The 27430-nt window shown below is 47.3% G+C and overlaps 1 protein-coding gene across 4 annotated transcripts in view; it reads left to right on the forward strand.

Annotated features, from left to right (window-relative positions):
- The window catches only part of CRIM1 (cysteine rich transmembrane BMP regulator 1), a 221696-nt gene that overhangs the window by 74877 nt on the left and 119389 nt on the right, over positions 1-27430 (forward strand). For 2 of the 4 annotated variants that reach the window (XM_045287039.1, XM_045287038.1), the window contains exons 3-4: positions 6987-7229; positions 8270-8390. The exons of 1 other annotated variant lie outside the window; for it this stretch is intronic. In XM_045287039.1, coding sequence (XP_045142974.1) covers positions 6987-7229; positions 8270-8390 — 364 coding nt within the window. The remainder of the gene's footprint in view (positions 1-6986; positions 7230-8269; positions 8391-27430) is intronic. One more of the 4 variants, XM_045287040.1, reaches the window with a different exon arrangement.

Here is a 27430-nt window from a genome sequence, read left to right on the forward strand (position 1 = left end):
TCAGCGGTTGTGTCGGGAAGGTGAGCATCATAGAATGCCAATTTACTAGAAGAAAGTATTCTTGTGTTGAGGGAGTACTTGAGTGGAGGCCCAATGTTCTTCTGCTACCTTAATACTAAACCTATAAATATAGGCTCATAGAGCTATTTTCCCATCCTCATATAAATATATTTGCATATGTACATATCTTTATCTAGACCTCTATAAGTGCCCTTTTCCTCCCAGCTCTTCCCTCTATTTCCCTTGATTCTCCTCCTGTCCCACAATGGTGAGTCAGCGTTTCTCAACATGAAGAGTAGGCTCCTTCATATCTCTGTTCAGCTAACTTGTCCTCGGAGACACCTTTTCCCACTCACTCACTTGTAATGCCCAGAGCATTGTTACTCAGATGTACCCATCCCACTGGATTCATTGTCAGCCTTGTCCATCGTAAGCTGCATAGCTCACTTGCCCTGTCTGGGTCCCCACACCCCCGCAATCTAAGCCTTGTCTCTACACCCCTGGCACAAGAGGTCATTCAGTAAGTGTTTGTTCCATGAATGAGGGGAAGAAGGACTGGAGAGGACTTCATCAAGGGCACTGTCAGCCCGTACCAGAAGGAGGTCTATCTCCCAGTTACACCAACTGGCCAGAGGTCCTTGTGTCTCCCCAGGCTGACACCACAGCTCCTCTGCGGCTTCAGGTGTCAGGTCCCAGCAACAGGAGGTGGGAGGACAGGCAGCAATCCAAGGCTCCTTCTCTCTTTACATTGTGCTTTATCTGCTCAACTCTGTGCTATGGATAAGAAATCGAATTTAAATTTCAGGCACATTGAATTATTTTTTTAAGTGCATGGACACCCCCTCCCCGCCCCCAGGGATTGTCTCAGAATGTTTATGTGCCAAATGTGTGTGTGTGTGTCTCGCATGCCCATTCAAGAATCAGGTTTGGCAGAAGGGCAGAGTAGCTAGCAGGAGTCCCTAGTCCCTGCTCCACGGGTTTGCAGTTCAAGTCTGTCTACAGGTTCTTCTAATGAAAGGACTGGCAAATCGACTTCTGAAAAATCACCCCCTGGGGACCCTGGGGACAGTTCAACTCTGTTACACACCAGGCTCCCATGAGTCAGAACCAACTGGACACCGACTATTGCTGTTGTTGTCTTGTAAATGTCACTAGTTCATTGCAGGCTGCCTGTTTCCCACTAACAAGTGTCCAGAATGTCTAATGCTCCCCTGCAGTAATCATTCTAAGTGGTTTTGTTTTGTAATAGGCTTCTGTGTCAGATGTGTGGGATGCTACACAAAGTTTAAAAATAATGAGAATCTGGCCATGTGATCTTGATTATTCCATTTCCTTCTAGTAGTTTTTCATTTGCATTTGTGTTTTAAACAGAAAACGTTTGAATACCTTTGCTACCTCTGAATCATGATTGTGTTATCTGGGAAGGGGGTCTAGTAAGAATCAAGCGTCACACAGCTTAAAGTATCTAGGATTGATACAGACTTTTCACCACTAATGTAACAACACTGTATGTGGATAACCCTGTCAGTATTTTTAAGGGCTAATCTTTCCCAGGAAGAATATTAAGTACACTGAAGCCATCTTATTTCCCTTAATTACCTCTTCTGTTACAAATCATAGTGTTGCTTTGGTTTTTCTATATTTGGGGCAGTATGTATTTTTTTTAAGGTGCCAGTTGCAAAAGTGTTGCCAGGGCAACGAGACTGAAAAGCTTGTTAATTAACTTAAGTCTTATATATAGATTGGTTAGACACCATCAAGAAAGAGTTAGTAGAGACTTCTTTTCAAGAGGTAAAATTAGAAATCCAGAAGTAATTGTCAGAAAAAATCGTCTCATGTTGTTTTCTCCTCATTTCACCATGGAAGAAAGAAACAGTGGACATTTAAGAATAAGTGAAATTTACTAGAAGTCTTTCTTTTGGAAGCAGGCTGAGGCAGAACGTCTCCAGAAAACTATTCCAGATGCTAGGGCGATCACAGTTGGGTCTGCACATCACAGGGAGCCTGCTTAGTAACGTGAGGATGTGGGAAGGGTTCTGGAAGATAATCTAATGAAAGGTGAATGGAGCCAAAAATAGAGCCAAGAATGTTAACAATATCAAGTTTAGAAAGATACATATCAGAAGACTCTAAATTCTTTGAAAGTATCCTTCTGCTATTTACTGAGTCATTGTAACAGGGGTGCAACTTATGTCTGCCAATCGTGAAAGTAACAACTTAGCCTTGAAAAATTAAAATCTTGGAGATATGAGAAGTTATTGGCTCATAGTGGGGGATTTTTATAAAGGCCTCATGGAAATCAAAATTTTAAATGTAAGGTTATTGATGATCTAAATGTCATAAACTTGCTTTATAATATTCTCTTACAACTGTCAGGCTGATTCTGACTCATAGTGACCCGATAAGACAGGGTAGAACTGCCCTTATGAGTTTCCAATACGGTAACTCTTTATGAGAGTCGAGAGCCTCAGCTCTCTCCGGTGAAGTGCCTAGTGGTTGTAAGCTGCTGACATCGTGCTTGGCCGCCCGATGTGTGTCGTGTCCCCCCCCCACCGTATGGAAGTTTGTATTCAGTAAGCAGAGAATACGCAGGTCCTTTTCAGGTACCCATGTATTGTAAACTTGACCATCAAGAGACAACACAAGAAATTAACCAAGTAGAAAGTTGGGCAGCCTACATTCTCTGACTCTGAACTAGAAAACAAACACTTAAATGTCAAAGTCAGTAAAGTCAAATGATTGGTAAATTTGAATTCAATTAGGTGAATTGGGTACATATATTTTACTAAAATATATGTTAGGGGCCTGAAGCTAAAAGAAGAATTCCTGAATAATCTAGTAACCAAAGAAGAAATCTGTTCTTTCCTCTTTTTAAAAATCACATTGAGTTCAGACGGTTTCACACACGGGTTGTATGAGAACATCAAAGAGCAGGTAATTCATATCTTATTTAAATAGCTCACCAAAAACATGTAGCTCTACCACTAAGACTAGATGAAGCCAGCAAAAGAAAGAAAGGCAGGGACCAGAACTGTAGACTCTGATTACTTAAGTTTTCAAGTTTAAGGTTTTCTTAAGAGCTTACGAGTGGAATGAGGCAGAATCTTTTTAAAAAGGGCTTATTTTAAGAAATGGCAGTTGGGTGGCACAAGTGCTCGACTGCTTAGAGAAAGATGGGCAGTTCAAAGCCAACAGGTGCCCTGCGATATAGGCCTAGAGATATACAGCCGGCAGTCCCTGTGGGTCGCGACCCCTTTGGGGGTTGAACAACCCTTTCACAGGGGTTGCCCAAGTCATCACAGTAACGAAATGACTGATGAAGGAACAGCAAAAATAATTTTATTTTCGGGGGTCACCACCACAGGAGGAACTGTATTACAGGGTCTTGCATGAGGACAGCTGAGAACCACTGATCCAGAAGGTCCTGCCCCTTCTGGCACAAACCAGAGGGGCTCCCAAAGCAGATGGCTACATTATATCCTGGATTGTCACCCCCATTGGAAACAGTTAACAGTTCTACCCTGCCCTGTTGAGTCACCATTGACTTGATGGCAGCGAGTTTGGCTTTTTGGTGTGGGCTATAGTACCTACGTTTTCAATTGTTAGGGGCGCACTGAGTAATTTCTTTTTCCTGAAAAGGAGGCAGTAGGTCAAATGGGTTTTTGGGAATCTATGGTTTAGATTCTAACTGATTACATTAAGAGCTAAAGAGAAAGCCCACAGTCAAGTGAATTTGACATTCTTGGACCCCTTCAAGCTCTTATTCATGAGGCTTGAGCTGCAAAACACACAGGTGATAGTGAACAGAGCAACATTTTGGACTTCAGTGGAAACCTGTTTTGTTGAAGCATGTGCTTGGAAAGTCTGATTATACATCCTGAATACTTTGCAGAATAAAAGTATAATAGAATGTGGTAAAGCATAATTAATGACAGCAAATTAACAAGAGTACAAATTAAGTGCTCTTGGCAATTGAAGTCACTGATCCTTTATTAATTATATAAGTGTGTTTGTGTTTGCCAGATAAGCCTTCTACTGAAGGCACTGTCCACGTTCCAGTGTAATCAGCCCCGTGCAGTCAAGATTCACGCCTCCCCAAGGCCCTTGGGTGCCCTCTGCTCCACCCAGATGGGGATATGAGTGTGGGGTTTCTCCCGCCTTAATCCTGTTCTCTTCTCAAGGCAGCTTCGTGGGGATAGAACGTGAAAATGGGTTTATGCCGGTTTCCCAGGACTAGCAGTCACTCCTGTCTGGTGCAGACACAAGGTGGAATGTATCCTACAGAGGCCCCAGGATTCATCTAGGGCTGGAGTAGAGGGAACAGACAGGCACACAGGCAGGACAGATTTCACAAGCCACAGTTTGGGTCAGAGAGGCAGAGCCCAGAGAATTCAACTAAGGTAGAAAGGCGGATAAGTCAGAAAACCAAATCATGTTACCACTGAGTCAGTTCCAACTTACAGCGTCCTTGCTTGTGTCTGAGATGAGATTGTTCAACAGCTGCTGTGCTCATTTGAAAATAGATTGCCTGCTGGGATGTTCGAACTGTGATCCTTACAATTAGTAGCCACACATAACCGTTTGTGCTACCCAGAGACTCTGGAGAGACTGGCGTAAGCAGGTGAAAATGCACACAACACTGCTGCTTCCAAAGAGGGGCGGCATGTCTGTAGAGGAGCATCCATTCCTTAGCTGGGGACCAAGCTTCACCTACCTTTTGTGAGCCGTGTAACTCGAGCAGCTTGACCTATCTGAACACAGTTCGTTATTTGCGTAATGGAGCAAATAGCGATGTGCCCCGTGGCATTGCTCTGACGCTGACATGTGGCACACATGCCGATGAAGAATGCCCCTAGAGCAGAAGCCGCCCCGGGGCTGTGGGCTGCTCCTTGCACGTGTTGGTGAGAGCCCAGGAGTCTGCAGCCAAATGCAGACCCCTATGAAGGCACAGGTGCAGTGAAGTGTGATCACCTTAGGTTAGAAACTTTGAGGGCATCCTAAAGGCGGGACCGTCTTGGGAATAGAAGTGTCCAACCTCCTCATTCCGTCCCCATCTCCAACATACCTACTCCCCAACTGTGGTCATGCACAGGTCTCTCTTCCTCCACGTTCTTCCAAATGGCTTTCCAACCTCCTCCCAGGGCTCCCTGCTCCCCAGATGCTCTGTGCCTTTCTGCTCTTTGCCCACGTTCCCAAACCCTGCTGTTCCTGGAAGAGGGAGGCCCATTTTGGGGACTCATTCCTCTTCCGATGTGTACACAGCCAAAGCTCTTATTTCCCACACAGTTAAGGGTGCACTCTTTAAAATGACCCAAGGAGCCCTGAATGACTGGTCCCCCTGTTGTCCTCCTAACCTCTCTTCCTGTCCCTCCTCTTGCTTATTGTGCCCCCATCCACCTGGCTCCTGGCTCTTCCTGGGACAGCCAGCCGCTCTGGAGCAGTGTGTGCTCTCTCCTTGCTCTTCCCTCAGCCGTCTCCGTGGCTCTCCCCCATAACCTGTGCGTCTCCGTGCAAACCTTCTCTCAGGGACGCCTGCTCTGACTAGAGGTTACCGTCTCCCTTCGGCCCTTCTTCTAAGCACTTCGGTTCCTCCCTGCTCTTCTAGTTTAACACCGTCTCCTCCTATATACTTATTTATCATGATTATTTTCTATCACGGTGTAATTTTAAACTCCACTACCTCCAAAGCAATCTGAGGTCCGTGGTCTCTCTTTTGTTCAAGGATGATCCCTAAGCTACTTGAACAGCAAATGCACAAAAACAAAAATTCTCGAATGAATTTACCAGAGTGATGAGTGTGCAAGTTGTCGTGTACTGTGTTTTAATTAGATAAGAAGTAGTCAAACGAGCAATCTGCTGGTGAAATGCAAGCGCATGCAAGGCAGGAAAGGAGGAGGAGCAGGCTTGATTTCAGAAATAGATCTACTTTTGTATTTTCGAGACAGAAATGAACTGAAATGAGCACATTAATCTCACCACTGCCCTCGTGCAGGTCCCCGGAGGGTGTTCTTTATCTACAAAACCGGGCTGTGTGATCCCGTGATTGGGTTTTATTTTCAGAGGACAGAGTTTATGTCAACAGTCCACCAGTGGTCCAGGCCACCATTTATATGATGCATTTCCCAAACTCCTCCCCACAGGTCATGGGCTGCACTTGTGCAGTTTTGTTTTATTTTGGTCTTGCCTGCAAGGGCCTCATGTTGATGTCTCACAGCCAGACCTAAACCAGTCACTATGGAGTCATTTCCAACGCACCCCATCACCGTAGGCATTTGAAAAGCTTCCAACAAACAACAGAGCTAGGGACTGGGGCCTCAGAACCAACTGCTCTGCTATCCGGGCATAAACTCTCTGGATGTCCCCTGTCTTGACTTGAGTAGATGACACTAGAGACAGGCAGTTGAAGGGCTGCAGTTGGTGGAGCTCTGCTATAGGGTAGAACCACACTCGATGTCGTTGAGGGGAATTACAGGGGGCATTTTTAGCTGACTGGCAGACCCATCGCATTATAGAATTGTACACTCTTATGTTTGTTAAACCGGAACACAGACTGTGGAGCTAGAGCTCTTGCCAGTGGGCTATCACCTGTGCTGTCCTGGAGGCAGCCACGCTTTTTTGCTAAGCTGCCTCCTCGGGATTAAATGCACACTGCTTTCAAAGAACGGCCTTTGAAACTCTTACAAAGGGAAGGTCTTTCTGCTGTTCAAGGACCTAGGCCAGTAGTCAGTGCTCCATTCCTTCCTTCACTTTGGTCACTGCACTGGAGTGGCGAGGACAGTGCAAGAGGAGGGAACTGCATTCTGAGTACGTCGGGCAGACCCGGGGAGAGATGATCACAGCTCAACATTTTGAGGGTCCTGCCTGGATTTCTTTCCCTGCTCTCTCCTCTCTGGTTCATAAATGGACCCTCGGGGCTGTCTGTGCTTCTGCCCAGAGTGCCCCACATTGCCCCTGGGCATGTGCTAAATTCTTTCTCTCTTATTTAGAAGAGAAGCCAGATTGCTCCAAGGCTCGCTGTGAAGTCCAGTTCTCTCCACGTTGCCCTGAAGATTCCGTTCTGATCGAGGGTTACGCTCCTCCCGGGGAGTGCTGCCCCTTACCCAGCCGCTGCGTGTGTGACCCTGCGGGCTGCCTGCGCAAAGTCTGCCAGCCGGGATACCTGAACATTATAGTGTCCAAAGCCTCAGGGAAGCCGGGAGAGTGTTGTGACCTCTATGAGTGCAAACCAGGTATGCACCAGCTTCGTCCAAGCAGCCTCAGGGCCTCTGCATCTCAGGGGCTGGCAGCTCTCCTCTCCTCTCTCTTGTTATGTGAAGAGAAGCTTTCTTGTCAATGTATTGCAAGCCTGCCCTTTGGGGTCAGAGAACCAGAAGGTTACTCCTCTGGTACTTCAGCACCTGCAGAAGAGGGACTGAATCTTTGTCTTTCTCTTTAGGCCCCCCTCCCCCTCCAAATGCTATTTGATGGGTGGGGGAGTGTGAAATTCATGATGCTCTGGTTACCTGTGTTACTGGTTACTTACACCCCAGAGAAGGTCACAGCCCTCTGTTGCAGATAAATCTGTCACTTTAAAGTCACTGCATTTTAAAAGTCATCTCATACAATACAGCCATTATTAGGTAAATGTGGGCATCGAACTGCCAGAGATTTGATGGTGCCACGCTCAGCCCCAAACTGCCCGCTCTCCAACAGCTGCCCCATCATCCATCCCTTTGATGCTGTAGCATGTGCTAAGTCATCTCTGATGATGTCCTTACCTTCTCTGCCAACATTTGATTTGCTGCCGTGTTCCAGCTGTTTCTTGCTTTGTAGTATTTCTATCATCCTTGCTCTTGTGGCAGCATGTCTAAGATGGTCTGTAAACACATCTGGACTGGATGGCTTCCCGCCTGCAGATTGCCTGCTGGATCCGTGCTGCAAGCCTCACAGAGCCCCTTGTCCACCTCTTGACCTGCTCTGTCAGAAATACCTCTAGCTGGGTCTCACCATCCATCTAGCCACGGCTGCTTTAACTAACACTCTCTTCCCCATCGTCTCTACTTTTAAGTGTCTCATCCTCCCTCCTCATTTCCTCGCACAGAAAACTCGGGGCACACTACATATCTGTAGCTTCGACTGTCGTAAAAAGGTCAGCGCAAGGACATAAGGACAGGGATGCTGGGAAGCAGAACTTTGGAAGTCTGTCCAGAGCCCATGTTTCGTGTTAAGACTCCACATGCTCTGAGTAAATGTGACAGTAAATGGTGCCTCTGTGTTTGCCCCGTTGCAGTTTTCAGCGTGGACTGCAGCACCGTGGAGTGCCCCTCCGTTCAGCAGGCCGTGTGCCCCCTGGATAGCTACGAAACTCAAGTTAGACTCACGGCCGATGGGTGCTGCACCCTGCCAACAAGGTTGGTTTGTCCTGAGTTTATCAAGTTCTCTTCTCTGCCCTGTGTGTGTCAGCATCATGTGCGGTACAGTTTCCAGCATGCAATTTGACTACCCATGAGAAAGCTAACTCCTTCCCGTTTCTATGGCAAAATCACTGAACTGTTACTATTACTTGGTAGTCACCTAGATCTTTCTTGGGATTAAAGCCAGATGTCTTTGGGATAAGTCATTAACCCTTATAGATTCTTCATATGCAAGTGCTTGTGCAAAGCCCAGAGCTGGGAACTCAGCAGGCAGGCACGTCCCTCTGTATGTGATAGGGAGGGAGGGGCCAGGTATATATTCGTAGTAGACATGCCACAGGAGCCTGTGCTAGTAGTTGCTTCAACAGTGTTTCCAAGGTAATGAGAGGTCACCTGTTTAATCCAAGTGTTCCCAGGTACCCTGCATGTTTGGAACCACACATCTGCCAGACCCAGGAGTGCTTTCTGAGGCAAAGAGGAGTCTAAATTCTTTATTCCTTGCTGGGAGGTCAAAGACATCTCTCTTTGACTTTATGGGTGGGAAAGCTGCCGTCCCTGTAGTTGTGGTAGCAGGACGTCCCCATTGCCCTATAGGACAATCTCCGGAACCCGAGGACCTCTCAGTCTTGTCTACGGCCCCCTTGGAGAGAGCGCCGCCCTGTTGCTGACGCTTGGTGCTTTGCTTTAGGGAAGCCAGTGCTTGGGGGTCCATGGGCTTACATTCTGTTTCCACCACTGAGAACCCGCTCTTCTCCACCATGAGCTACTCCCTCTCTTTCTCATGCCTTGTCTCACAGAGTCAGCGTCACTGCCTGTGCCCTTGGCCAGAGTCCCTTAGGACACTTACCCCCTTGTTCTTATCCTTGGTTCTACATTTACCATCAAGCACTCCAACTGCCTTATGTGGCTCAGTTTCTAATTTCTTCTTCCTGAGTCCCAGTGCGAGGCACTTGGCACCTGTGTTTGCTAAGTGACAAGTTGCGATGATAGAAATGCTTCGATGAGATAGGCCTATCTGTGGTCTGTATTTAAGGTAAGTATCAGTTATTTGTCCATTATTGGGCAGACATCCAATAGATGTCAGACATCCAGTAGATCTGTGCTCACAGTTACTCTTGGTGGCAACAGATGTAGGTGACGGCTACACAGTATGTTAAGGTAGTCAGTGCCACTGATTTGTACATAAAAGCAATGTTGAATTGGCAGATGTTACAGAGATATTTTACGGAGCCCTGGTGATGCTCCACTGCTAATGGAAAGGTCAGCCAGAGAACCCCCCATGCCGCCACCACAGAAGGCAGACTCGGCAATCTGCGTCCATCAGATTACAGCCTTGGAAACTGGACGGGGCAGTTCTCCTTGTCCTGTCAGGTCACTGTGAGTTGGAGGAAGGGGCTCAGTACAGAGCAATAGCAGAACAGTACAAAAACAACTGACTTTGTAGAACGTTGAGGCAAAAACCCCAAGGCTGAGATCATTGTCAGTCTCATAAATTCCGTCCTGTCAGAACATAGGATTCTTGTCAGACACATTAAATTTTCTGCCTTGTCTTTTTATACGGTGTCGTACAAATAAGTACGGAGTCGTTTGTTTGTTTTTAAGATACCACACTATAACCATGGTACAACCACCTTCTTCCGACATTTCGCTGAGATAGCGTTTGGGATGATGTGAGTTCCTGTGCTAGTGGAAGAGTACTAATCTGAGAAGGAGGCAAAGGGAGCCTTTCGCACAGCCGCAGATGTCCCTTCAGGGTCTTCATAGAAAGGGAGGTGGCACATTACATTGGAGAACTTCATTAATGAAAACTAAGGCAGTGCTTAACTAAGTGAAGAACAGGACAATTCACTGTTAGAAGTGGCCTCCAGCAGAGAAGGGTACTTTCTCAGTCACTCGGCGGAGGACTGGGGAGAAGCTACAGGGAGACATATTTAATCTTAGCTGAGCAAAGGACTTTCTCCGAGCAAACGATATCCAGTAATGAATCGGGCTGCTTCCTGAGAGCTACTGGGCGCCCCAAGCTGATCCGAATACTTTCCGTCTGAATGGCCACCTGCCAGGATTGTTCAGGGGCGGGGAAAATGACATTGTAAAGGAGGTTGAATGAGATGCCTGCCATTTTCTACCCTTTTTCAAGTCTAATAAATGATCGTAAGTCTGAGGATGGTTGTGATTTCAGGGGCATAACTTTTTACTTGGGCACCCCCATTGCAGAACCATCAGAGGTATTATGCCATAGCTGAACTGGGGACAAGAAAGGCTTTCAAGGCTCACTGTAAATGATTGGCCAAGAAGGGATAGGGTTCTCACAGCTCTTCAGTTTCCTGCATTTGCCACACTCAGTGACCCATACTCATCCGCTGCCACGTCTCCGCCTGCAGCCGTGTCCCTAGGGGAGAGGCCCACTCCCGCCCCTCCCCCATCCTATTGCCTTAATGTCTGGGCCTTTGGGTGTGCATCTGCTGGTTGGCCTTGCCCTTCCTCACCCAGCTGAGTAGCTTCTGCTTCTCTTTTGGGGCTGCGCTGCCATCTTTTCGACATGGTCCCAGTCTTTGTCCCTCAGTCGTTCCTCAGCATCCCTGCAGTCCACAGCTCGTCACCGCAGCTTTTGTGATACTTGGAATCATGTCTGTCCTTCATTTGTTTGTTCCTCCTACTCGCCGCAAGTAGTTTGGAGCCCGCTGGCATCACTAGGCAGCACAAGCAGTTAAGGCATGCAGCAGCAAGCCAGGAGGTCAGCAGTTTGAGTCCACGCAGAGCTACCTGACACCTCAGAGGAAGGACCTGCGTCTCTGCTTTAGAAGAATCGGCCAGTGGAGCACAGTTCTCTGACACACGGGTGCCGCCGTGACTCAGAATCGCCTCCACAGCAGCTGATTTTGTTGTCGTTTTTTAAGACTTCAAGCAGGAGTCGATGTGGCCGTCACAGGACCCAGCGGCTACAGCCACGGGTCCACACTGACCGGTGCCTGTGAGGATGCAGCGGGATCAGGCAGTGCCTGGGCCACTCACTTGATAGCACCTGGCGACAGAGACGCCGGCGTGACAGAATGAGCCGGCGTACTCATAGGCTTGGTGATTTCTGTGATGACTAGTGTGTTTGAGAAGGGAGTCGTAATGGGAAGACTGTTTCTTGTTACCTTCCTGCCGTAGGGCAGTAACATTACTGCTGGTCTCCCTGTAGTACCCTTGTGATGCCCCGCCCCCCAGCCCACCGAACCCCTCTTTCTTATGGTCCCGATTCCTCAGTTCTATATAAGCTCACCATCCTGAGCCCTGCACTCATCTCTCGCAGCATGGAGGCCGTGAGCTAGCCTTCCCCCCTTTTAGAATTGGCCTCATCCTGCAGGACTTCAGGGAACACCCGCTCAACTCCACCAGGTCTTTGCTCCAGACAACACCTAGCCCACCCTCCCAAAGGGAACTCCCAGCAGATCCCTTTGCACGCTGCCCCTCCCACCCCTCCACCAACACCCCCCTCCCCCCATTAAGAAGAATGATAGGTCTCATTTTAACAAGAGAATGAGGACCCAAGCAATCATGTAAAAATGGAAATTAAAAGGAGAATTAATGGGAATGTCCCTTGAAAAGAAAGCGCTGTCCTCCGTTACTCATCTGGGTGAGCCATGTCAAAGGTTCCTGCTTTATGAGCATTGTCTTAGGAATAAAGAAGATCATTGTGGAAGATGTAAGAGCCTGCAATGATTATGTGACCTTTCTAGCACGTTTATGAAGATCCTTGCTGGGCATTTAGAGCCGTTGAGAGCAAAGCTGCTTATGTGGTAGATTTAGGGGGAGGAGCGCTTTGCAGTGAGAACACGCTAAGGTAATAACGTATTAGTAGTAATAGAGTTGTATCTCAGCAAAAGGAGCAGCCCCTGTTTTGTGAGAATGTATTCTCCTCCCATAGGCCAGACAGGGACTGCGGGGATGCTTCTTTCCCCATCTTATCATTGCCCTCCCATGGACCTCTCGTCCATTGACCTGCGAATGGTTGCCTTTTCCGGTGAGGCAGTTTCTGCCCTCATCAGACCTCTGACGATGGAGTGTGTGCATTTGGTTCTGTGTGCATCAGGCTCCTACAGTGACTGACACCACGCTAAGTCACAGGGTCCTGGCTGTTTCTTTCCACTTCGATCCTGTGACAGGTACAGGCTTCCCCACACACCTGAGGCCCATTGCAGTAGAGGTGGGTTTTTTCTCTCCTCAGGTTTCATTCTTAATGACCCAGTGCCCCACCACCACCACCACCACCCACCCTCTTTTGTGTGTCTTCTGAATTTCATTCTGTTCGGACGTCGTTCTTTTTCAGTATCACAGTAGCCTCCTAACCATGCTAATGCTCCCTTTGCTCTGCGGTTTCTGTTTCCAGGCACCCTGCCATTTCTTTTCATCTGTCTCTCCTTTTGGCACCAAGACATGTTCAAAGCGATATTCCAGCTCATCATACATTTCGGGAGAGGATAGTGATGGCTGAGAACAGGTGGCTCTGAGTCGTGCCGAGGCCCTAACCACCGCACAGTGGCAAAAAGGAGCACGCACAACTTTTGTGCTACAGTTGTCCCCTTGTGCGTGTGTGCACCAATGTCCTCCACACAGAGGGAATTTACCAGAGAGACCCCTGTAAGTCAGAGTTGTTAATCCACACGATGTCTTTGCAGGGAAGGAGAAAAGAAGCCCTTAAACAACGCATGCATAATAGGAGCAGTGACACCGTAGGTGTGTAGCGGGTTGAGCCGTTCACAAGGCCTTCGCGCTTGTCTTTGTGCTCATTGGGCCGTTACCATAGAACGCCTGGGGGAGAGACAGGAAACCGCAGCTTGAACGGTGAAGTGACCTACGTGAAATCATACGCCTCCCAAGGTGTGTGAGGGATAAAGCAGGCCAGAGCCTTCAGCTTAGAGTCTTGGTTTCAACGTCCTGTTTTGCTCTTTCTTTTTTGCCAACCATTTTATTGTTTTTAAGACCCAGAAGGAATATGAATTAAGACTTTAATATTGCCAACCTATTTATTTGCATCAGCATCGGACGCATTAACAAATACGTTTACGGTGGGTGATTTATTGCTGTCTTAACAAGGCACTCCAACACCGAGTAGCTTAAAGCCACAAAGTTTTCTTAGCGCTCAGGATCTCTCGCGAGTCTGGGTGTTGCGTTGTTGCCGGCTGACGCTGGGCTGGGCCTTGGTGAACCAGTGCCTCACGCGCATGGGCGGGAGCCCCGTGGGCATAGCCATGCCTGTGTGGCCTTTCATCCTGAGCTTTTTCATACCCAAACGTCGAGGCCCAGGCCTGCGAGCACACTCATCACTTCCACCACGTTCTGCTGGCCACGGGTCAGCTCTCATTCCCTGGGAAGAGTGGCAAGGGGTGGGTTACCATTTTTATGTACATTTCACCAAACCCTGTGCCCTTCGGATTTCTGATGGCAGAACGTTCGTGGGGCACATGGTGCCTACGTGATCCTCTTCCAAAGCCGAATTGCCCTTGTGGCTCCGAGGCGCCGGGCACCCAGGTGTAATTCAGGCAGCCCGGGAGTTGAGCTCCCACTTCCCTCTGCAGCTGCCTTTCTGCCTCTCTCTTCACTTGCCAGTTGGCACTCCCCCTAGGAAGTGGACACATGATTTAGCAACCTCTGAGCACCACCTCAGCTCTAAGCATGGGCTGGCCGGCCATTATTTTTAACTCCTCTCTTTACAGAATGTTGTGACTACCTAGTTAAACTAGGTTTTCTCTCCTCACACAACAGGATGCTATTTTTGGACGTCACAGGGTCTGCCTGAGGAAAGCAGGTCAGTCTTTAAAGAAAACTTTTGAAGTTGTCACGTGGAAATTCTCCTTTGTGCTGTTTTGTGTCAGCTGAGGGTAAAGGACCCATTAGACGTGGTTGGCGTGTAGGTCGAGCCAGAGCTCTACATCCGTGTGCTCCGTGTGCTGTGTCAGCCGCCGGCCCAGGCCCCAGAGAGCATTGGCTCTCAGGAAGAACGAGACCAGACACAGGATTTTTGCTAAACGCCTTGCTCTCAGTCCAAGTCAGAACACACAGGGGCAATTCCCCCCTGTCCTACAGGGCCGCGATGAGTCTGAAGTGACGGTGCGTCTGGACTTGGGTTTTTGCTCGCTCCAGCGTGCCTGCCTGATTTGGGGGTGCTCACTTAGCCTCCGTAGTTTTTCGACCCTTCTTTCAGAGGCAGGTGCCTGGGCCAGAGAGTCACTGGTTTGAAGTGTGAGCAGTCATCGCTCTGCCCTGTCGACGTTCATGTTAAATCATGAGGGTCTAAGCTCCTTCGGGGCCTTTTGTATTTTTATCGAGAAGGTGGATGAACTTCAGATGCCAGGGACAGTCCCTCACGCTGACTTCATTTTAATGAGACTTGTCCTGAGCTTGTTGTTCTAAAATGTGATATTTTTCTATTTCTCTCTCTCTAGATGCACTTCATAAACGTGATCAAGAAAAGGTCAATCCATTTTTTTCTTTGAGGGAGAAGTAAAGCAAGTCATTGTTTATAATGTTCCAAAACCTTAAAATAGGGCTTTGCCCAGGGTTGTGTTCCCAAGCTCTGCCCTGGCTCCAGCCTCTCTCTGTCGAAAGGGCCTGATTCTCTTCCAGGCTCCCATGCAGAGCATCTCTCTCTCCGTGTGTGTGACACCACACCAGAAGGCCCTATTTTCTTTTTCTGTCTTATAATAGGCATCTTCTTTGCTGTAGCAGATTCCGTCTACAGAGAAATTAGGCGGAAAGTGTAGAACTAGCATGCACCCTCCACAGCACACACAGTGTCTCCAGGGTCTATTAAGGCCAGCCATGGCCTGGGCCATGTGTTACAGTGAAAAGCCAATATTGATGATGATGAGCCAAAGTCCAGAATTTACAGCAGGGTTCTCTCTTTGAGTTGTATAGCCCCATGGAGTTTGACAAAGGCGTGATCTTGTCTGCCAGTGTAGTGGGAGAAAGATGAGGCGTTCTACTTCCATAAAGATTTATAGTCTCACAAACCCACAGGGACATTTCTACTCTATCCTGTAGAGCCACTGTAGAGTCCTGTGACTCAGCGTGGACTCAATGGCAGTGAGAGAAGCCACCATAATGTCATACAAAATAATTTGTTGCTGTCAAAACGGCCTGTGTTTGACCAGTTCATCTCTTCTTCCCCAGTTCTCGAACCTGTGCCCTATTTTCTGTTCAAGATTTAGAAACATTTTGTGATTAGTTCCAAGGTTCTTAAACGGCCCAGGTGAACCTAGACTGACAGGCACTGTGTGACCACTGTTTTAACGAGATATTTAACAGACTGTGCTGAATGCATTACGTTCTACCGAGAGTTCCACTGGAAACCTTGATGAGTTTGAATCTTTTCCTGTCCTGTGACCGAGAGGAAGCCTCGGAGAGCTGGAGGCACCCGTGGCTACCTGGTGACCAGCAGAACAGCCATGTGAGCATAAACTGCTTGACCATACTGTCTGCCTGGCCCCTGCGGTCACTTACCACCTGAGACCCTTCCCCATCCACCACGGGAGAGGCCTGACCTCCTCCCTCCGCTATGCTCTTTGTGGGCAAATATGCCCATGTGGGTGTACCAGCAGTGTGCATTGGCTGGCACCATGCAGACGGCAAACCCCTCACCCTCTCTGAGTCTGTTGTCTTATCCTCAGCAAGGAGGAAGTGGGGGTGGGGGTGGGGGAGGACTAACTGTTCTCAGACGTAACCCTTCTCTCTAAGTCCCTTGACTTTTGGGAAGGAACCCAAGCAGCCAGTGATAGCAGGCTCCTGGGGGAGGAAGGCAAAGGAAACACTTAGAATCCTCCAGGACCAGAACATATTGGGGGCGATAGGAGGCTTGCACTGTGATAGGAAGGGAAGGAAGTCACGAGAGAAGTGCACTTACGTCTTGCATTGCCGCCGTCCTCTTCTCAAAAAAAAAACAACAGGACAGGCAGAGTGACACAAACAAACCGCCAGGTGACTCCTTCCCACCACAGTCGTGAGAGCAGATTGGATGGCAGAAGCTGGGAGGTGACTGAGTCAAACAGATTGCCTGTGTGGTCAGTTGCTAGTTGAAGATGCTGGGGGTCTGTTTTCCTATCTATAAATGGCTAGTCCCTTGTGGCACGATTGGGAAATACCTACCCCAAAGCTGACTGCTCAAGCTAGGATTTGCTCCGTTAAACTGCCTTCTGTCAAGGGTCATTTATCTGTCAGGCCTCCTTCGAGGACGTGCTGAGGGAGGCTGAGGTGTGCATGCCTCGTTGTGCCCCTGCCCACTCACCTGCAGGATCTGCATGACCTGTGCACGGCTGCTCCCAGGTGTCTTTGTCCTCAGTCCCTGTCGCTCTCTCTGTGCAGCTCCTCCATGTTCATAGTGCTTTCTCGCTGTTTGGGGATAAGTCCAAAAGTATTGCTACCAGGACTTCCGTTCATAGCTTTCCCTAACACTGTGCTTAACGTGTTTCAGAAATCAGTGCATGGCTGCACACAGGTGCTCTCAGTCACAGACTTACTTTAGTTTCATTAGGGTGCCCTTTTTTTTTAAGGATTCTTTTGACGCTGTAGAAGAAACAACTTTGAGGCCATAACGAATAGTAAAATTCAAGGGAATGTTTCCCAAATCATACAAGCTGTCCAACAAGTTTCCGGGACTGCTGCCCCATATAAAGCAAGTGTTGTAGTTAGATCAGGGCTACGGAAGGTCAAGATGACCTCAGAGATCATTTCCAGGCAGAGCTACCCGCTGACTGGGTTATGGCTACTGTTTTACAGGATCCCCAGGGGGGTCACCTTGGTAGATTGTCTCAAAGGACACAAGGCAAACACACTTTTTAAAGAAAACTGATAACTGTACTGGTGAGAAAGAGGCCAGGAAAATCTCCCCAAAGACACCCCCCCCCCCCAATCCAGACAGAAATGAGCACCTGCTTATCCTTCGAGGGTAGCAAAGGCTGTCCTATGGGAATTTCATTGGGGATCCTTATCTCAACCACCCTTTAATCTTGGTCTTGCCCCTTCAGATTTCATGTTCTTCCTAAAATTCAAAACATCTACAAGGGACACGATGCGTGCCCCTTGAGGCTGCTCAAACTGCCATTTGACATTGTATAAATCTAAGCGCATAGAAATTTTCTGGGCAAGGTTAGAGATCCAGAAATACTGCTTCAGAAATGTACACACACGTAGAGCAAGAATTGCTTTCACATTTTGATACTTTTACTTAATAAAGGTTTCTATGATTTTGCAGCAAATCTTTTTGACCCATGCTCTTATTTTACATTGTTGAATACAAGTAGCATCTTAGTCATAGAAAAGTTTTATGTTCTCTGTAACTTTTTGATTGGAGGATTATTTGGTCTCTTTATAAAATGAACCCCTAAATTAAATTATTTCTCCTAATTCGTGCCTCACTTTTCTTTCCTATAAGACGTTGACCCTGAGATATAAGAGACTGTGCAACTTTGTGAAGAGGACTAGATTCTGAAAGAAAAGATACTGAGTTTATTGTATTTGGAAGATACGTCACAGACAAACAGAATGAAGGACAGGGATTTCTCTTCACTTTCTGTCTGACATCTAGATATCGCCCCAGCTCTTTCAAGTTGCAAACCTAGTGTGTTCAGATCCGCTCTTCAGTTCTGATTTCTTTGTGTTGTCAAGGAAATGCATCATGCAGCATCATGATAATAGAACCTTCGTAGGTTGCTACTATGCTCTTTCTTGTAGAGAGATGTAAGTATTTAGAATAGGAGCTTTCTGGGGTTCCAAAATTCACAACCTGAACTTCACTCAGATGGGATGAGGCCGGCCAAATGGAATTCCTTGGCTTTAGAATCTAGTAACTTAAATCAGACCATCTAACCACATGTAACTGCGAAGAGAAAGTGCAGGTTTAAAAACAGACCCAGTTAAGCAACAAGCTCATTCATATAGGGCTTCATGGAAGATTGAGGACACCCAGGCTCGATGTGCGGATGGATGGAGGAGGTGAGGCCTAGGCCGGAAGGAGCTCATACTTCTCAGATACCACTGTTGCCGATTTCAAAACGGTGCTGGGCATTTGGAGGGCAGTTGGAATCAACCCCATAGAAGAAAGCACATGGTGATCAGAATTAAAGAATCAAATAATAGACTGATGTCCTACCAAATTATAAAAGGAAATAATTAAGGGAAGTTATAGTGCAATAGGTTAGCTTTAAATTCAAACTAAGAGATCAAAGATCTAAATAAGCACATACTAAAAACCCACGGCCAACCATTCGATTCTGCCTTATAGAGTTTCTGAGACTATAATTCTTTTTTTTTTTTTTAATCATTTTACTGGGGAGGCCCTTACAGCTCTTATCACAATCCATCCATCCATCCATTGTGTCAATCATATTTGTACATTTGTTACCATCATCATTTTTGAAACACAGGGAATCCAGGACAGATAACCCCCTCAGGACCAATAATGAGAGTAGTGATATCAGGAGAGTAAGGGGAAGGTGGGGGGAGGAAGGGGTAACCGATCACAATGATCTACATATAACCCCCCCTGGGGGACGGACAACAGAAAAGTGAGGTAAGGGAGACAGCAGTCGGTGTAAGACATGAAGGAAAAAAAAGTTATCAAGGGTTCATGAGGGTGGGAGGGTGGGGGACATGGGAAATGAGCTGATACCAAGGGCTCAAATAGAGTATAATTCTTAACGGGAGCTGACAGCCTCATCTTTCTCCCACAGAGCAGTTAGTGAACTTGAACTGCTAACCTTGCAGGAAATAGCCCAACGCCTAAACCGCATCTGTAGAAGGGCTCCTTTAAATTAACGTGCGCGCGCGTGCGTGTGCACACACACACACACACACACACACACACACACCTCTGGTGATTATTTTTCTTACTCCTCCCTGTTTATATATCAGGAGGCGCCTGGTGGCTCAGTGGTTGCTTCCGATCACAGAGTTAGCTCTCTTCTCACAAGAATTCCTATAAACATCTGTCCACTTTTGAGCAATCGTCTCAGAGTACCAGTGTTAAGAGCCCGTAGTGTTCTGTTTGCTAAGGTACTTATACTTGGGTGATTGGGAACTTTCTATAGCCCCTCACTCAACCCTTACCTCCGTAGCCTCAGCCTATAATTTTGCTGATCAAGAAGGGGAAGCTGCAGCTTTGTAGGTAGGAGTAGTAGGACCTCAAGGGTCAAGCAACAGGGAGGGTTGGACTTACAACAAGAGATGCATCAACCCCCACTCAACCAGTATTAGGGGAGAAGGCTTTAAAAAGTTTGTGGGGAAAATGGAATTAAAAATAATGGAATTTTCCCACAACCTTTTTGAAGCGCTTTTGTATGCCAAAGCCAGAAATGTCTGCATTGCAGCTTGGAACTGTCACGTTCCTACCCAAAGGTCAGGACACACTTCCTTGTTTCTTCTTTGAAACAGCATTCAATAAGTTCATCGCATAATAGTTAGTATAGATCCACACACGTTTAACAGTATGTTAGGTAATTAAGTTGCTTGCCATGCAACTCAAGCTAACCAGTGGAAATTCTTCCAGAATATTCATTTTCAAAAGGACTTTATCTAATTAAGAGTCCTCTAATTAATTATGTCCATCTGCTTCCAAGACTTTGTCTCCAAGAAAATCACATTTCTTAAAAGTGTGTGTGTTTTTTAAATCTGTTAGACAGATTTATCTAATTCAGTCCATTTTCTGGTTATTCCATTTAATTTAAATAATGTATTTAGCAACTTTGTAGGAATACATACAATTAAATTATACAGTATGTCAATTAATTTATACAATATGTAAATAACATTTCCTAAGTATTCACATGCTATCATGGCAGCAGTCTCTCTGTTTTAAAAAACATTTGGACATATATTTGAAGCTTTTCTTTCTCAGCTAAGAAAGGAACATCTATTCTGTTACCCTCTGTCACAGTAATTTTTGGCCCCAAAGAGCAAGTCAACTCATAACTATAAAAGCCAGAATCTATATTAAACTCTGATGTTTTTTAAAGCAAAATAATTGTAGGAACCCCGTGTAGTTATTGGACTTATCCCCAGATTGAAGAAAATATGCTTTCCTAGAAATAAAGTTCTTTCCCATTGGAGATGGACTATCTTCCCCAGTAGAGTTTTAATTAGTCAATCATTCACTTCAGCATTTTCTGTACTGCTCTCCTATGCAGTTTGTGTTTCATCATGAATTTGATCATGGAGATCATGTCTGCCTGTGTATTTCTCTTGGTCCCGTGTGCTCTAAGTGGTCAGGGACATTACCAGACCCTGACTGCATAGATAGTGCTCTGACTCAGACCGGCCATAGTAACTCAGCTGAAGTCCCTTTTAGACAGAATCCACAGCGTGGATACTGAACCTCAAGGGTTGTCCACACCTACCCGCATGGGATGTGTCATCATTCTGATCCAGTCAAGTAAAGCTCAGGACAATCCTGTCAGAATGATCGGTGACATTATTTGTATAGCTAATAACCAACTCTAAAAGGTTAATGATTTTACCTCCTCTGGAAATATCAAAAGCCTACCGTAGTTTTAGAGACTGCATTTTACTCGCTTCCGCACCTTTACACGGATGTGAGTGATCAAAGCACCTGACTGCTGCAGCAGACACAGGTTTGCAGAGGAGTCTGGGCTACATTTGCCTGGCGGGTCTTCAGCTGCGTCACTGCAACCCTAGAGGTGGAGGCGGCGGGCCCCTCTTGGCCTTGCATAATCTCTCATTGGCTGATCACAGAGAGAAGTGCATCTTCAGTTAACCTTCCTTGACCTTCCTTTTGTTTGAAGGGGACAGAAGTCGAGTGTCATTTGTTATGTGATAATCAGATCAAGTACTTTGATGTCCTTCACTGGACTCTGGGTTCTTAAGAGTCTCATGTCATTTCTAAGACATTAGAGTAAATTAGATTGCAGACTGTCAGTGGCTCCTACAGGTCAAAGTACTCAATAACTAGCTTTGGCTAAATTATTTATGCCAGACAGTAGTAAACTGTAGCTTCAAACCCCTCTTGTGCACTTGGTCTGTGGAGGAAACTGGTATTTTGAGTGCTCATCATGTGCCAGTGTTGGGCTCCATGGTGGGAAGAAGCTGCCTAGTTATTGATGTCAGGGAACTCATGGTTTGAAGGTAAGACAGATGGATACAGACTACCTCACTTTAACATGTCTATGGGCTTTAGAAGCGGAAACATGCAAAATAATAAGAACTATAATAAAAGCTCAAGAGAGCTTTACGATTTGGAAATCTGTAGGATTTGACTTTTGAGCTGAGTCTTTAAGAATGAGTCAGAGCTCAACAGATGGGGAAAGAGGAAAGGGCATTCTAGGTTATTGTGATCATTGATTTTTTTTTTTTTTCTTTTTTTAAGGCTTCGCAGCTGAAAACTTTAGCCCAAATCCCATCTATCTTTGTGATTCAAGAAAAGTGGAATGGCAGTTTGGGAGTTTTCCTCAGATAACCGTAGCACTACAAAACTACCTCACTTATTTGAAAAGTTTATTACTAACATGCTTCCTAGTATAACAGGAAAAACCCTATTTAACTCAGCCTTGGCCACCTCTTTAGCCAGGTCCCCTACCCCTCCCGCCCACAGCACCCCCACTAGTCCTCGCCTCAACACAGACTGGATTCCCAGTGGATTGAACCACTTGCTGCAACCTAAACGCACCACATTCTTTCATGCCTCTGTAACAGGGGTCCTCAAACTACGGCCCGCGGGCCTCATGCAGTCTGCCAGGTGTTTTTTCCTGTTTTGTTTTTTTTATTTCAAAATAAGATATGTGCAGGCAGTGTGCATAGGAATTTATTCATAGTCTTTTTTAAAACTATAGTCTAGCTCTCCAACGGTCTGAGGGACAGTGAACTGGCCTCCTGTTAAAAAGTTTGAGGACCCCTGCTCTGTAATATCACGTCCTTCCCTCTACCAGCTTGTCCTTCTCCCTGACCCCTCCCCCTCCAGGTTTGATGTAGCACCACTGACCCCTCTGCAATGGTCACATCAGCTCTAACTGGGTGCCTCTAGTCAGAGACGGTGTCATGGAAGACAGGATTCTTGGGGGTGACTGGAGGTTTGTAGGCAGGACGGGGCCATCAGAACATGCTTTCATCGTCTACAGCTTGGGTGTCAGCACAGCGGTGATAAATGGCTCGGATCAATGTTCTTAGCTGACAATCTTGGGACCAAAGTTGACCTCAAGAGGTGCTTATATTTTTTTTTATTTGGCTTTCCTTTTTTTATTTTTAAAGAGCGCATCTTTGAACTAATCAGTCTTTAAGAGGTAGGATACATCACATTAAAAACAATTAGCTTCTCTTAAGCTATGGGAAGCTGCAGCACAGACTGTGCATTGCTGTGAGGAGGGAGTAGGGCCGAGCCCTCACAGAGGGCACTTGAGCTGTCTCCTGTCCCCATCCAACTTCCTCGCTCTTTTCGGGTACTTGCCTGAGCCCTGTCGACGTGGCGAGGAGCCCTGGTGGCGTCGTGGTGTCTCATTGGGCTGCAATCTGAAAGGTCACCACTTTGAAACCACCAGCTCCTCCTTAGGAGAGAGACAGGGGCTTTCTACTCCCAGAGGGTTACAGTTCTGCCCTCCGTCCTAAGGGTCAGTAGGAGTTGGCATTGGCTTGATGGCAGTGAGGTTGGGCTTTTTGGTAGCCGTTCAGGTTTGCCATCTTTGAGTTTAATGAATCTGGGAGTTGGGGTTGTAGGACCAGATGAGGAAGGGCAGGAAATTTAAAGGTAGATTTCTTCCTCACTCACTAGCTATCTCATTATTTAACATTTTCCAATTAGGACCATAGTAAAAAAAAAATTTTTAAAGCTATAGTTGTGCTCATTAACAGTATGCATCTGGCAATAATGAACACCCAGATGCAAGGTCAGAGGGTGAGAGCAGCTGTGGGGGGTAAAGGTGTATGCCAGCTTGGTTGGACCAGGCTTCTCAGTGGTATGGCACTTAATGTAATGATGTAATTTGGCAGCCATGCGGTGATGATGTCATCATTCTCCTTCTGGCAATCTGATAAAGTTATTCTCCCTTGTCATATAACAGCGTGGTTTTGTTGGTAAGTGAGTTGAGGCCGTGTTGGGAAGATGGTGGCAAGGTGAAACACCATGGTTTGGGTGCTGTGTGTTAAAGAAGTGCTGTAAGGAGGAGGCTAAGCCTGGGAGTACTGGCACAGATCTGGGAAGCAGAAGTCTCTGGGAAGTTGACAAGTCGGTGTGGTCGGGCTATGGGCGTGAAAGAACCAGAGTGGTGACCCATTGTGATCAGTAGACCTGGTGTGTGATGTCAGAGATTGCAGAGAGCCACAGTCCTCGGGGTGAGTGGCTAACGTGGAAGGGCAATAAGAGTCACTGAATTCCAAAGGATTAAATGAGGCTGCTGTGCTGAAAACGTTTTGTCCATAAACCTGGAAGACTCAAGACATTATCGTCATGTAAAACAGGTAACAACTTTTGAGTCCTTCTGTGTGATAGGCACACCTCTGGGCCAGTGTGCTACACTGGGGTGGCTTGCAGGGTTCCGCGCTGCTGAAAGCTGTGTCACCGGTACTGTAAATGCCAGCAGGGTCCTTGGAGCTTCCCGCCTAAGGGCAGCCTGCGAAGAAGGAGTAGGCTGCCCACTTCTGAGGAAGTGGTCACTGGAAACCTTATGAATAGCAGGCCATTTTCAGGTATCATGCCCAAAGGTGGCAGGGCAGACTAACACAGCGGCTGCGACAGCCGGCTGCAGCATGGCCATGGCGACGATCATGGCCCGGCAGGAACCAGGCAGTTCTGTTTTGCGTAGGCTTGTTATGAGTCAGAACCAGCTTGACGGCACTAACCAAACCAACGGCACAGGACAGGCACCATTCTTGATGCTTTGCTTGTCTCCGTTCCCTAAGACTCATGCGATATGAATACTCTCATCATGCTCATTGCTCAAATGGTACAGGTGGGACTTCAAGAGATTGTGTAGCTCATGAAAGTTCCCATAGTGCTAAGGGGCCAGGACTCAAACCTGTGGCCATCTGAGGTCAAAGTACATTTACCAAGAGGAGATTCCCCTTTAAAAATTAAAGAGGAGACCAGGCCCCAGAAAAGTCGGGCTTTGATGGGACAGGAAGAGCGGCATCTGGGGGGCAGCAGTGACCCGCTTGAAGACTAACCTCCCTTCCAGCCCATATGGATGCCGGAGTGTTGGAGAACTCAGTCTCATTGGGGAGGGCTACAAGGCAGGTTATGTCTTCGGGGGAGAGCTGTTAGAACAGTGCACCTTGTGCCAGCATGATGCTCGTCAGCTGATGAGGGAGTTTGCCTGCAGAAGAGTGGGAAGGTGAGGAGGTGGCCTGGGGAAGCAGTTGGGAGAGAGGGTAAGCACAGCAGGATGAGTGTGGGAGGGAGATGGAGACCACAGGATCCCACACTTTGCCATGATAACAAGAATGAGAGCCCTGGGTACTAGCAGCCCATATGGACCCCAGTGGATAGTGGCTGTCCTCAGCTGTTTCACTGCCACCTCCGCCTACGCCCTCGATGGATTTGGGGCCTAAAGTAGCCTGAACGATCCAGGCAGCAGCAGTCTGCTTAGGTTTTCAGTTGTAGGTTAGTCCAAGCATCAGTGGTGCTTGTTCTTCAGGTGCTGGGGCAGAGGAGGGTGAAGACTCGCATCCATTGTGTCCTCATCTGTAATTGGCCATACTCACTTAACACTAAACTCCCAAACCGAGGGCCAGGGCTCCATACATCCTCAGACCCACCAGAATAGCCTGCACTACATGCACATATGCAGTAAATAGTCACATAATTGAATGTGGATAAATGAGCTGATTCCAATTTTCAAAACATCCACTTCTATTATAAAGTTGGCAGGCTCCAAAAGGAAGGTGGCTTCACGTTGGTATTTTAAAATGCACTGTCCACCCCTGGCCTCCGCCGCGCTCTCCAGAAGGCCATGTGCCTGACCCTCCTCCTCCTGCCTCACCTCGACTCTCCCACCACACTTTTCTCAACCCCAGCCGGCCAAGAGCACACCCATCACTGTCTCTCCCTCAGACCTAGGACGGGAGGCTGTCTTCCGCTGCCGGGACATGGGCAGCCTCCTTATGGGTTCGCTGGGCTGGCAGTTGTTCAGGATACCCTGGGGAACCAAGCATTTTCAGCAGCCGCGGCCTCAGGGATGGTGTTCAGGTGTGTTTCTGTGCCCCTGGCTCCCCTAGCTGGATGCCCCTTTTGAACTTCCCCAACTCTGATTTCTAGCCAGTCGTATGAAAGGGTAATTTATGTGAAGGGCCATTGCTTTCTGTCCTCTCAATCCCACCGCCCCCCCCCCCCCATATACTTACCAGGGTGTGAGGTAATTCTAGAAAATACTTTTATAATTCTTATAGAAACCATGTGATCTTATAACTTCTGTTTTCCTACACCTGATAGCACTTTGCTTTCAACTTAGCACCTTTAAGATAAGCTTTCCCAGGCCCAGTGCCAAGCCTGCCTGGAGGGAGGGAGGGAGGCAGGGAGCTTTAATCATCTGGCCCCTGAGAAAGCTATTTAAGGGCTTACAGTGGATTTTATTCGGAGGATAATACTAGGAAATGCAGAGCAATATTTTGCCTAATTTGCCTAAGCTTATACTTTCTCTATTTGGAGTTGCCTGGTGGTGCTAACAGTTAACATGCCCGGCTGGCTAACTAAAAGGTGGAAGGTTTGAATCTCCCCAGAGACACATCAGGAGGAAAGCCTGGCAATCTGTTGCCCCTCCCAACAACCAGCCCTTGACAACCCTCTGGAGCAGTTCCGCTGAGATGCCCCTGGTCACCAGACATCAGAGCCAACCGGATGGCAACCTCCTAATCGGAGATCTACCCTTCAGCCCTGGGGGAGCCAAAACACATCCATCATGTACCGTTCCTGGAAAGAGGGACAGGATGGGTCAGCACAGGGGCCTGAAGGAAGTTGTGCACCCTAAGAGCTGGGCCCAGTGTTTCGTGTGGCTGAAGTTCTGGGGTGGAGTTTGTGTGAGGATCAGCTTGAGAAAAGGCGAAGGGGGGTTTTACTTTGAGAGTTACTTAGGACATGTGGAAAACTGGGCCTCAAGAACTTCAGTGGGCTGGAGAGCAGTTTCATAAGGACTCTCGGACCCTCAGGTAGAAACTCCAGTTGTTTAAGGACGTTGTACTTACAAGCCTTTTTACTTTCTTTCTCAAAACATTCCAAGAGGGTGGGAAGAGATTCGATCTGTAGAAAGGTAGGTTTAATTAACACCGATGCTGCCTTTCGCAGACTAGAAATGAGTCTTACATGTAGTTACAATTTTCGCTCCTTCCAGTTAGGTCATGCCACTAATAAGCCATGTGGAATCCTTGCAGTCCACGTACGTTTGCCCTTTCAGTTCCTCACCTCTCCTTGTTTCGTGCCTAAAGGGAGCCCCCCCCACATGTAAATAGTCATTTTTATAACAGATTTTTTTCTTTCAAGAGTAGATTTATAGGTGGTGATGGCTCACCTTTGGACGGGCTTAGGCTCTTGGCCCAGGTATGGAATAAACCCAGCACTAGGAGAAGTATTTTCCAGGTGGCCTCCCTAAGTTGTTGATGTTTTCCCTCCAGGATGTAGGTAGGGAGCAAGGTCAGTGTGGGGAAGATGAGGTGTCTGATGGTTTGCCGCTTCCAAACTTCCTCCTCTGCAGAAAGAGCTCATTGAAGGGGAATGTTAAAATAACATTTGCCCTCGGCCCTGCGTGTTCCCCACCTTGGGGCACGCCTGTTTCTTGCTGAATGGGCGGCAGGTGGGCCAGAAAAGGATTCCTCTTCATGTGGCTGCTTCTAGAATTGAGTTCGCTTTAAAGTTTTCCCAGTCATTCTGGGGAAACAAACAACTGACTCTTTGATACAGTTATGAAAGGCCTCTCAGGTGCGTGTGATGGGAGGCACCAGTGCGGACGGACCATACCGCTCCTCCAGCATTGCCCAGTCTCCTCTTCAGTAAATCAAGACACTCCTGTAGTTAGGGAGTCATGTCACCAAGGATGTGTCCGGAGCAGGACCGCCCTGCGCTGATCTTA

The sequence above is a fragment of the Echinops telfairi genome, unplaced genomic scaffold (genome assembly GCF_000313985.2).
Source record: "Echinops telfairi isolate 266 unplaced genomic scaffold, ASM31398v2 ScPeMD7_10;HRSCAF=50, whole genome shotgun sequence".
Classification (NCBI taxonomy): Eukaryota; Metazoa; Chordata; class Mammalia; order Afrosoricida; family Tenrecidae; genus Echinops; species Echinops telfairi.